Source organism: Rhodotorula paludigena, assembly GCF_050403205.1.
Source record: "Rhodotorula paludigena JCM10292 DNA, Rt_paludigena_JCM10292v1_ctg31, whole genome shotgun sequence".
NCBI classification, from domain to species: Eukaryota; Fungi; Basidiomycota; class Microbotryomycetes; order Sporidiobolales; family Sporidiobolaceae; genus Rhodotorula; species Rhodotorula paludigena.
In genome coordinates, this window is record NW_027481427.1 from 227,818 (window position 1) to 238,691 (window position 10,874).

Below are 10,874 nucleotides of genomic sequence, written 5' to 3' on the forward strand. Positions count from 1 at the left end.
TCCTTGAGACGCGCACTTGACAGAGCCACCGTGCAGCACAGCAGAGCGACCACTACAGCCCCTCTCGCTCCCCTCGCCAACCTTCCTGCGAGCCACTCGCAGCTCACTGCCACTCACTACCACACCACGGAGCATCCCGTCGAAGCGAAACCGCAAAGGGACCTCGAGCAGAGTCACCCCTCGTCCATTCCGCCTTCCGCTTCACCTCGTATCGTCCTACACCTCGAGCCTCCTCACCTCTGTCCCCGCCCACCAAAGCGCATCAGCACCCTCTCGCCGCACTCAGACTCGAGGGAACAGAGCGCACTCTCGGCATGCTCCGCGACGAGCCGCTCATCGCGCGCCTCGTCGTCCTCGTCCCGCTCGGGCCCGAGTCGCGCGCCGTCCACGACCCGGAAGGGCTCGTACGCCCGCGGGTGGAGGTAGTAGTTCCATGCCGTCTGCTGGGCGAGTCAGCTGGGTGCGGAGAGCAGGCGAGTACCCGTGTCGGACGCACGGGTGGGATGGACGGGTCTGCGCTGCGAGACACCAGCAGAAGTCAGTGAAGTTCCTCCGCAGCGCATCAGTCGACGCCACGCACCCGAGGATTCCCTCGAAGCGCGCCTCGGCCCGCTCGACCGCCCACACGCCCGCCTCGCCGTCCCGTTCCTCCCTCGCCTTGACGAGCTCCTCCCCGTCCTTCCCCTTCGCCCTAGCACCACCCGCCGCCGACCTCTCCTCTCCAACACGCACCACGCCACCCCCGCTCGGGCCCGTCGCCCCCTCGCACGGCACGTTCTCAAGCCCGTCGCTCCACGCCGGCGCCGTCCGCAGCGAGCTCGGCACGAGCCGGCGCAGCGGGTTGCGAGGCGCTGGCTGCGCCGAGAGGAGGAACGAGAGCGGGACGCGGTGTGCGGACTGTGGAGAGGGGGTCGTGAGCGATTGATGGGCGGTTGGGAGAAGGGGCGAAAGACGCACCTCCCACTTTTGGAGCAGGCGCGAGAAGTGCCGAGATGCGAGAGACGGGGTCGCGAGAGAGCTGTGTAATCTGTGTGAGCGGATGACGGAGCAAGCAGCGCGAGCGGGCGGACGGACTGGTCCAGCAGACTTTCGGCGCGGTCGACCGAGTCCCTCCTGCCCGTGGCGCCCGTCAGCTCAGCACACCCGCGCAAGCGACGAGCTTGCAACGCACCTGTATCGACCCGCTTCGAGCATGTGCGTCATCCAGCTGCGTGCGCACGCAAGCGGTGTAAGTACGTCAAGGCGAAGTGGCCATCTGGGAAAAACGCGAGCAACGCACACAAAGTCGATGTCGACGGTCGGGACCAGCGGACCTTTGCGCGCAACGTCGTTGGCCACGTAGAGGAACCTGCGGACCCACGAGATGACAGCGTTCAGCGGGCCCCGCGCGTGCGACCTCGCGAGTCGCCGCACGAACGCCATCCGAGACCGACGCACATTTCGTACCGCCTTCTCGCAGCGTCGAGCGTCTTCCTCCCGGTCTTTGTGTGCTCCCATCCGGTTGTCAGCCAGTCCACGCCGGGCGCAGACAGTGTCTCGAAGAGGGTGGTGGTGAGGCGGTAGGCCGACAGCGCGACGTCGGTTGAGAAGGGGTGCGAGGTGGTGTAGCGCGAGAGGACGAATCGGATACTGTGCAGTTGATGCGCAGCTCAGAGCTCAGTCAGCATCCTGAGAGCCGAGCATCCGGTCCGACGCCACACGCACACGGCAAGCGGCAACTGCGTCTTCTTCTGCAGCACGCCCTCGACCTCGTCGAGCGATCCAAGCGCGTCTGATAGCCTCCCCTCCGATCCGCGTAGGGGCTTGAGCGCGTCGACGATGTCCTGCGTCACGAGCGCGGCGGTGGTCAGGTCGCGGCCGGAGAGGCACGACGAAGGAGATAGGCTGCCAAGCGCGAGGGAGACGGTGCCACTTCGTTGGCCCACTCGATGTATCAGCTATAGGCGCGAGGAAGCGCCGCGAGCCGAGTGAGAGAGCGCCGAACGCACGCAAGAGACCGCCTCACCGCCCGCTCCTCCTCCTCCCTCCGGCGCTTCGCCCACCCAGCCTCGCTCGTCTCGCGCTCGCGCACAAGCTCCCTCGGCAGATCGCGGAAGGCGTCGCAGTCATCGAGGAGGCGCGAGAGACCCAGGATGTGGTGGGTGAGCGGTTTGCGGCAGGAGGGCGAGGGGCAGGGGACCGAGAAGTGCGCGTCGCAGAAGCCCGTGTGGTCGGGCGTGAAGAGTGCTGCTCGTGCCAGATGAGCCACAACCAGGTACTCGAGGACAAGAGAGCACGCACGGAGCGACTGCGACGTCCCGCACCACGGACACTCGACCTGCATCGCCGAGTTGTCGTCGAGCAGCATGTCGACGGCGTCCCAATCTGCGCCGTCCATCTTGTCGCGCCACAGCTCCTGCCCTCGCCTCAGCACAAGCAGCGAAAGACGCCCTTCGAGGTGGTCAACCTGATACAGCCAAGGTCAGCTCCTTCCCGTTCGAAAGGAAGGAACAAAATCGGGGGCACCAAGTCCTGCAGCGGAAAGTCGCGCAGCTCCCACTCGCCCACGATCGTCTTCTTCCTCAGCTCCCGGTCCCACATGCGAATCACGTCCTCCTCGTAAACCCTCCATTCTCCTGACCCTGCGACCCACGCGTACCACACGAGTGCCGCCTCGACCGGCAGCGCGGCGACGCAGCGCTCCCACGCGCTGCCCGGCCCGTCAGACCCGTCGCGTGCGCAGACGCGCGCAAGCCACGTCTCGAGCTGGTACGCTGCGAGGCGGAGAAAGGCGCGCCAGCGCGCGGCGGGCGAAACGAGCGCGAAGAGCGTTGTCCGCAACGGAGCGGGGAGAGAGGTGAGGCGCTGCTGCAGGGCGTGGAAGTGCCGCAGGAGCGAGAGGTGGAGGTGCAGCGGCTGGAGGGGGACTAGGGCGCCCGCGAGCGTCGAGACCGAGGGCGTGACCGAGGAATACGGCGGCGGGCGCGAATTCGAGGTCGACGGTTCGGGCGCGTCGGGCGGGATTGGTCGCGTTGCAGCTGAATACGAGGGCAAGACCGACATGTCGCTGGTTGCTGCAGGAGAAGAAGGAACAGCCGCGCTTCGGACCGTCCGTCGGAGCAAGAGGACGAGGAGGACCGAGCGGTGAGCTAGCACGGAGAAGCAGATTCTTGGTATCCTGCTTAAGGTGGCACGGAACAGCGTTGCGAGTGCAGTGATGGAACGACAAGATACAGGGCACGAGGGAGGAAGACCGCGAGAAACCGGGAGGGCGGGGAATGTGAGGCTCGAGACGGCGCATACAAGCGGCGGTGTCGTGCTCAGCGCCAGCAGAGGATCTTGTAACAAGTCTGGCGAACCGTTTCGCCACCGCCCCAGCCGAAGTTGGCGCCGCGCTGGTATCGCGCGAAGCAAGGTCAGCTCGCTTCCTCACCAGCGCGGACGCTAAGTAGCAGGCGTCGACGGACCAAGTGCTCGCCCGTCTTTCCCGGCACTTGCACTTCGTTGATGAACGTAAGAGCGTGGAAGAGGTGCTGGCCGGATGCCTCGAAGCCCTGCATGAAAGGCAGCGGGTCAGGAGTGAGGCGAAGAGTGCTCATTTTCCTAAAGACGCACACCCTCGACCGGACGCCTGCCTTTGGGAATCTGCGAGCTCGGGAGAGGAGTCAAAACTGGCAGGCATACTGGACGGGAAGCTGCAGAGCCTCGACAGACCTGGCCATGCTGGGCATCAACCCACTCCATCATCTCTGTGATGGGCAAAATGTCGTAGCGCCCCTTGTGGTGCTTCTCTCCACCGCCATACGCAACCATGACGAGCCCGCGCGCGACCTTGCACGGGTGCACGGCGTTTGCGCCCATGATGGCGCTCGCGACGTAGACGGGCGAGCCGTCGAGGTCGACGAAGGGCGCGCTGCCGATGAGAGACTCGTTCGGTACGGGCTGGTCGGTCGAGCAGGGCACACGCAGGCCCGCAGGCGGTGTGCTCGGCGTGTATGCGGGCGGAGCGGACATGGGTAGGGCGAGGTGGGAGAGGTCGAGGACGGGCGGACGAGGACTGGCCGGGCTGCGCTGTGCTGATGGGGGCAGCTGCGCTCTGCCACTTGCGAGCTCGCTCGAGCGATTCGCGGCTGTGTGCGGTGCGAGAGAGGCTCGCGGACACTCTGCTGGTTGCGGCTCGCCGCACTCTTCCTTCCGTGGCTGACGGGTGGCAAGCAGGTTCAGATGACTCGTGCGAGACTCTGGATTCCTTACAGACCGCTTGGTCGGCAGCAAGAGGTGGTTGTCATCCCTGACGACTTCGTCGGATTCTCATCTCCTCGAGCGCGACACGCCCTGACAGCGGCTTTGTGGGAGATGGCGAGCCTGCAGTAGCCCTCGACGAGCTTCTACAATGGCAATACATTTGCGCCGCTCGGAAGGGACCTTACCATCTCGCTTCTCTCTCCATCTTCGCTCAGGCCAAGTCAAGGCCAAGTCACCTCCTGTCGCCCCAGATGCACGTTGACTGTGATGCTGGTCCCGGTACTGGTGCATTCTTTTGCTTCCCGCCGCAGACAGACGACGGCGGCTTGCCGCTGGAGCGCTGCGTTCTGCGAGCACTCTCTTCCCCACCTGCGGCAGAGCAGGACACCACTGCCGAGGCTTCAAGACGACCGGCCGGGGTCAAGCCAGGGTGATTCAGGTCTGCGCTGAACGAGCAAAGCGCTGCGGACAGCGGACGTGCCTCATGACATGACGCTGAGAGCCCATTTCCGGTCCGGTCCCCTTTGACGCTTTCCCCACCTCCCTTCCGATTGTGTCCCCTTGCCGCGCTCAGAGCGCAACGTTCGCTCGCCAACGCTGGTCAGCGCGATCGAGGTGCACTTCGGCCGGTGAATGTCGCACGAAACGCTCCGCTCGGCTGTCCCCCACCCGCTTGGCTCTCTCTGCTGACGGAGCGGGGAAGGTGCCCTCTATCGCCCGGTGTCTCTTCGCTTGCTGTGCCGGGGCTCCGTCTTTCTCCTCTTGCTCTCCTCTTTCCCCGCCTTGCGCTGTCCCGCTCGACGACCCGCTCGTCGTCGTCGGTCGCTCTGCACTCAAGGAAACGCATCTCGCTCCGTCTCGCCACTACTTTCACTCGTCCACGCGTAACCGCCCTCCCACCACCTTCATAGCGTCCTGTCGTCACCATCGACGCTACCCATCATGACAGACGCGGAAAAGCAGCAACACCACTTTGAGGCTGAGAAGCCGTACGCTGAGCACGTTGAGACTGCCTCGTCTTCCGGTGGTGCGTCGGCCACCCCCGTACTGGCGTGTCTATTGTCGCAAAGTTGCTAGACTGATCTGCCCCTTTCGCCTCCACCAACCCTGCCGCATCTCGCACATTTCGCCTCGCCGCCATCACTCCTCAGTCTCAGATGCACCGCAAAAGGGTCACATCAAGGTGCCTGCGCGCATTTTCACCAAGGAAGAAGAGGACAAGCTCTACCGCAAGGTCGACTTGCGCTTGATGCCCATTCTTGCGCTTCTCTACTTGCTCTCCTTCATGGACGTGAGTTGGACTTTCATTCCGGCTCATCGGTCGCTCCGCTGTCACTGCACGCCCGCTTATGGTCGGGCGGCCACGAGATCGAAGCGGGGGGTGTTTGACGCGGAGTCAGGGCGACCGGATCGTGCCCGGCACTCCTTCCGCGCCCTTTCCTCGTCCCCACTGACACCCTTCCGCCGCCTCACAGCGCGGCAACATCGGCAATGCTCGTATCGAAGGTACGGCTGCATGCAGACGGGTCCCGCGCCGAAGGCACGAGATTGACGCCTGGAACCTCGAACGCAGGTCTCGAGACGGAGCTCAACCTCGACTCTCAGCGCTACAACACTGCCCTCTCCGTGTTCTTCGTTACATATTGCCTGTGCGAAGTACCAGCAAAGTGCGTTATTGACAACGTCCGCGCCTCCGGGCGCACTCCGGCTGACTTTGCGGGATGAACAGCCTCGTCATGAAGAAGTTTAAGCGCCCTTCGACCTGGATCACCATCTGCGTCGTCTCCTGGTCCATCGTCATGACCCTGGTACGTTGCACCAGTCGAGCGGACGAAGTTTCCAAGCCCTCAAGGCTGGTGCGACCCGCTGACATCGACTCGGCGCGCAGATGGGCGTCGTTCAGAATTATGCGGGCCTGATTGTCACTCGTCTCTTCCTCGGCATCACTGAGTGCGGTGCGTCAAGCCTTCCGCTGTTACCCTCAACGAGGCGGTCCTGACGTTCTGCTCGTAACCCGCCCTCTCCCGTCCACCCTTGCGTGTCCCGCTGCTCTCGCGTACGACCGGGACTGACCGATTCTGCAGGCTTGTTCCCTGTAAGTCATAGCTGCGCTTCATTCAGGCAGGCCACGCGCTGACATCTCACGCATACAGGGTGTCATTCTCTACCTGTCGATCTGGTACCCGCGCAACCGGTCCCAATCCCGCATCGGCTTCTTCTTCGGCGCTGGTACGTTCAAGCTCCCTGCACAGGCGACCAAGTGCCTGCGCGGTTGGCAGACGCGCGCTTCATGCAGCGGGCGCTCGCCTGCACCGCTTGAGAAGGTCACCCGTGCTGACGATCTTCTCGCTTGCAGCAACCGTTGCTGGTGCCTTCAGTGGTCTCCTTGCATACGGTATCGGTTTCATGAGCGGTGTTGGCGGCTACCTCGGTTGGCGTTGGATCTTCATCGTACGTTCGCCTAGCCCAATCAGCACTATGCCCCTCGCTGACTTGACCTCTCTTCGTAGCTCGAAGGCCTCCTCACCTTTGTCGTCGGCTGCACCGTCCCGTGGACTATGCCCGACTACCCGATGGAGTGCAAGTGGCTTACGCCCGAGGAGCAAGAATGGCTCGTATACCGCCGCGCAACCGACAACTCGAAGGTCGGCGAGGCGGAGCATGTTAGCAAGGTCTTTGTCAAGCAGGCTTTCATGGACTGGCAGACGTGGCTCGCTATCGGCGTGAGTGCAGCCGTTTCAGCGCCACCTCGACGTGAGCTGACCTGTTGGGATGCTTTGCAGCTGTACTTCGGCGTTGTCGTTCCGCTCTACGCCATCTCGCTCGTCCTCCCCACGATCATCAACTCGTTCGGCCAGTACACTCGGCCTCAGGTTCAGCTGCTTACTGTGCCGGTTTACTTCGCGGCTTTCCTCTATGTCATGGCGACGTGTGCGTGACCAGCTCTCCTCCTCACCGACATTGCTCAATGCTGACCCTCTTTCCCCTTCAGCCATTCTGGCGGACCGACAGCAGACTCGATTCCGCTATCACATGCTCAACCTCATCCTTTGCTTGGTCGGCCTTATCATCAACAGTGAGCCTCCGTCGAATGTCGTGCGCATCCATGCACAGCCCTGCTAACGGCCCTTCTCCGCAGTTGCATTCCCTCCGTCTGGGGTGCGCTACTTTGGGCTGTTCCTCATCGCGATGGGCGCCTATGGCGGTCTTCCCTCTTCAGGTGCGCCACAAAATATCGTCATCGCAACTTGCCTGACGGAAGCTGACTGACACATGTTCACCCTCGTGCAGTTACCTGGCTTTCGACCAATCTGTCGGGCCAGTGCAAGCGTGCGGTCGGTTCTGCTGCACAGATTGGTCTGGGTAACCTCGGTGAGCCGCCAGCTCTCAAAAGCGCTCTCTTCCGTAACTCACGACTGACTGACGTCCTTTCTTTCCCTCTCAGGTGCTCTTGCCTCTTCAAACGTGTTCCGCACGCAGGACCGTCCGAAGTACCGGCTCGGCTTCGGCGTCGTGCTGGGCTTCGTCGTCGTCGGTCTCGTCTGCACGCCTGCCTACGCCTACATGCTGCACCGCGATAATCGCCGCAAGGACGCCTTCCAAGCCGAGCAGGACGCCCTCCCGGAGGAGCAGCGCCGCAAGTACACGGTCGAGGAGCTGCATCTCTTGGGCGACAAGGGACCGGACTTCCGCTACACGGTCTAGGTGACGCAGTCGCGTATGAAGCGCAGAAGTGGAGACCGTCTCGTGTTTCTCTGTCTCAGCACGACCCCGCTTCTCTGTGCAATTGGTCTGTATACCTGTAGATCCAGGCCCTCCTAGTGACTCGAAATCTGTTCTGCCTGAAGAGCGTCCGGCTAGAAGACTGCCAAAGAAGTTATCGTCCCTCTCTTTGTTCCGTGTCATTCGAGATTCACGTGCTGCATTCTGCACGCTCACAGAGGATATGCACACGGTACCTGCTTGAATGCACGTCAACAATTCGAGTTCAGGCTCGCCAGTTTGCCACCCTCATGCTCAGCCTCGTGGCCCTACTCATCGCTGGCCACCTCGTCCTTGTGCCCGCCGGTCGGCTCATGCTCGCCTCTTTCCCTCGCTGACCTCTCGCGCGAGGCGCTCGCGTTCGAGTGCACGGAGGATGTAGGCGCCCGAGTCGGCGATGAGGAGGAGCGGGATGACGACCCAGCTGTGGCAGGCGGCAAAGGGGGGTCAGGACCGTCTAGTGGTGGATCTGTGGAGCACGCGGTCCGCAGAAGACCGAAAGCCGGCGCTCGGTGGGCAGAAAGGGGGATGGGAGAACGTACAGACCGTTGAAGAAGGCGAGGTAGACCCAGGTGTACAACCAGTGTGACGTGTTCAACGCATGCGAGCCGGAGATCCACTCTGTGAAGGAAATGACGCAAAGCGTAGCGCTCATCAGTAAGGTTCGCAGAAACGGCGGAACGAGGGTAACGTCGCGAAGCCGCAAGCGCACCGGGACCAAACGTGAGCCATCCGCCGTACAGCTCAGCAACTCTGCAAGCCGAGAGTCAGCTCGTGCGGCCTTCAGAAGGCAAAGACGCAGGAGACGCGCGACGCACGACAAGATGATCCTGCGAAGGTGGAAGTCGGCGAACGCATGAATCCGTCAATCATGCCATCCACGGACTGAAGGGTACCAGCACGCACACCCAGAACCTCCATCCCTCCTTGTTTCCCCTCATACCGTTGGCGCAGTACACGGCGAGCGGGCCGGCGCCGAGGACGGTAATGAGCTCGATGGCAACGACCGTCGGGTCTGCCGTGCCCCAGCGCGAGTCGGCAAGGGCGTATTCGGCCCAGAGGGCGGCGAAGGGGCCTGTACGGTGTGAAGGAACCGTCAGCAATGGGTAATCATGGGAGCTGCCGCGACAGGAGGCGGGAATGGGTCGAAGGGACGCACCCTTGCTCGAGTTGACAGTTCGAGGCGCCGGGAAGCTTTGCCACACGAAGCTTCCTTCGAGTATGAAGTGGATCAGAGCGTCAAAGGCGAGCCAGACGAAGGTCCACCTGTTTACGACAACTTGAGAACCGGTCAACTGATGAGGCTCAAAGGCGGGACAAAGAGGCAGAACGTGCGAGCGAGAGCGCACCGCTGCACCGAGTCAGAGTATCGCTTCGACGGCAGGACTACACGAGCCAGCCAGAGTGCGACAGCAAGGAGCGCGACCGTCGCGGCAAGCGAGGAGACGGTCGTCGCCGTGAAGAGCGAGGGAGGCGGGCCCGCCGCATTTGATGCATACGTAGCCATCTTGGCAGCGCACTCTACGTGCGAAGCAGTCCGGCAGATCCAGAGAGCGAGGCGGAAGCTGGTCAAGTTGAACGTTGAACGAGGCGGTGCAAAGGGAGCCTCTCTCAGCTCGCGACACCTCTAGTCAAGCGGTTGCAGCTGCATTGCGTTGAGTCATACTCGGCGCACGTCAGCTGCTACTGCGCGCTAATTTTCTCCGCTTCCGAAGGTCGTTGCACGTTCGCGGCCTTCATCTCCTCGACCGGCGACCTGGCGTCTTGGCCTCTCTCGCTGCTCCTGCTCCTGTCAGTCCTTCGTGCAGAGATGCTGCTCGCAGCCGTGCTGCTACTGGCCGCGCTCGCAAGCCCGGTGCTAGCCCTGCCTTACCCGCTGGCTCGTGTCCCGCTCCTCGCGTACTCCACCGCTCGCGCCTTCCTCGGGCTCGACGACGGCTTCTCCGACCCTGCAATTAGCACCGTCGCCTTCATCCCGGCCTTCCACGCCTGTGGGACGCTCCTCGTCCTCTCGGTCGATGACCTCGCTTTCAACGACTTTGCCCTCCTCCCGCGCTCAGGCCTCGAAGGGGGACAAGCGAACGTCACGGGCGTGTGGGACCGCTACAACGCGGCCCCGACAAACGTGATGGAGCCGGATGCGGTCGAGGGGCACGTGCTGGCGTGGGCGAGGGGCTGGAGGAGGACGTGCGGCAAGGGAGAGGAGAATCGCGAAGTGCGGGTGGCCAGGGTTGACGTCGATGGGGTGAGCGGCGAGGCCCGCGCAGAGTGGGCAAAGTCGCTTGGTACGTGCTTGCCTCGCCGCTTTCCCGAGCCGGAACTGACGGCAGACTACCGCCGCAGACTCGCACATCCAGCCCTTCCTTACGGCTCTCCCTCCTCCGCCGCACAATAGTGTCATCATGCTCACATCGCTCTCTCCGTCAACACTTCGCACGCTCTTCGAACTCGCCTCGCCGCCGCCCGCCTCGCCAGCGCCGAACAACCCGCCTTCAACGAGCGGGCGCGACGAGAACCTCCCGCCCGACTGGCGCAGCGGGCGCTCGCGCCCGCGTCGAGGCCTCATCAGCGCGCTTGTGCACGCGTTCGTTACCTTGGCGGCGTGGGCGGCGTTCCTTACGGGCGCGGTCTACGCTGGCAAGTGGGCGTGGGCCACGGGGAAGGAGTGGAAGGAGCGCCGAGCGGCCGAGGGAGGAGTCAGGTTGCCGCTGGTCGGCGACGAGGACGAGCTGGACCTCGGTCCGGAGAGCAGCGAGGACGAGCGCGATTGATGGCCTGCGGCGGGGGGGGGGGGGGGGGGGGCGGGGTTGGGGAAGAAAAGCAAATTTTAAAATGGGTTAGCCTCCCCCGCCTGGAGCTGTGAAGGGACAGTTAGTTTAACGTTAAAT

The 10,874-nt window shown here is 63.3% G+C and overlaps 5 protein-coding genes across 5 annotated transcripts; 2 read left to right on the top strand and 3 right to left on the bottom strand.

The window, feature by feature from the left end:
* Window positions 1-216: 216 nt before the first annotated feature.
* Window positions 217-3,042, bottom strand: JCM10292_001842 (uncharacterized protein; the record flags this gene model as incomplete). Its single annotated transcript, XM_076650114.1, has 13 exons — window positions 217-239; window positions 308-440; window positions 497-518; window positions 581-897; window positions 958-1,018; window positions 1,075-1,113; window positions 1,172-1,207; window positions 1,280-1,348; window positions 1,438-1,629; window positions 1,705-1,884; window positions 1,989-2,226; window positions 2,281-2,446; window positions 2,506-3,042. 13 exons carry the CDS (start codon window positions 3,040-3,042, stop codon window positions 217-219), a joined length of 2,013 nt encoding a protein of 670 aa, XP_076504408.1.
* A 257-nt stretch (window positions 3,043-3,299) lies between these two features.
* JCM10292_001843 (DUF3421 domain-containing protein) lies at window positions 3,300-3,993 on the bottom strand (the record flags this gene model as incomplete). The annotated part of the gene is made up of 4 exons (XM_076650115.1): window positions 3,300-3,374; window positions 3,447-3,533; window positions 3,595-3,624; window positions 3,694-3,993. The coding sequence occupies 4 exons, from the start codon at window positions 3,991-3,993 to the stop codon at window positions 3,300-3,302; spliced, it is 492 nt and encodes a 163-aa protein (XP_076504409.1).
* Window positions 3,994-5,166: 1,173 nt separating this feature from the next.
* Window positions 5,167-7,929, top strand: JCM10292_001844 (uncharacterized protein; the record flags this gene model as incomplete). The annotated part of the gene is made up of 15 exons (XM_076650116.1): window positions 5,167-5,251; window positions 5,382-5,515; window positions 5,700-5,730; window positions 5,798-5,891; window positions 5,954-6,032; window positions 6,113-6,179; window positions 6,309-6,319; window positions 6,378-6,453; window positions 6,581-6,675; window positions 6,735-6,947; window positions 7,008-7,155; window positions 7,217-7,300; window positions 7,364-7,444; window positions 7,516-7,596; window positions 7,670-7,929. The coding sequence occupies 15 exons, from the start codon at window positions 5,167-5,169 to the stop codon at window positions 7,927-7,929; spliced, it is 1,539 nt and encodes a 512-aa protein (XP_076504410.1).
* Window positions 7,930-8,298: 369 nt separating this feature from the next.
* On the bottom strand, window positions 8,299-9,493 carry JCM10292_001845 (EXPERA domain-containing protein; the record flags this gene model as incomplete). The annotated part of the gene is made up of 7 exons (XM_076650117.1): window positions 8,299-8,410; window positions 8,529-8,607; window positions 8,699-8,739; window positions 8,805-8,816; window positions 8,893-9,061; window positions 9,146-9,252; window positions 9,336-9,493. 7 exons carry the CDS (start codon window positions 9,491-9,493, stop codon window positions 8,299-8,301), a joined length of 678 nt encoding a protein of 225 aa, XP_076504411.1.
* A 303-nt stretch (window positions 9,494-9,796) lies between these two features.
* Window positions 9,797-10,757, top strand: JCM10292_001846 (uncharacterized protein; the record flags this gene model as incomplete). Its single annotated transcript, XM_076650118.1, has 2 exons — window positions 9,797-10,271; window positions 10,330-10,757. 2 exons carry the CDS (start codon window positions 9,797-9,799, stop codon window positions 10,755-10,757), a joined length of 903 nt encoding a protein of 300 aa, XP_076504412.1.
* Window positions 10,758-10,874: the final 117 nt, after the last annotated feature.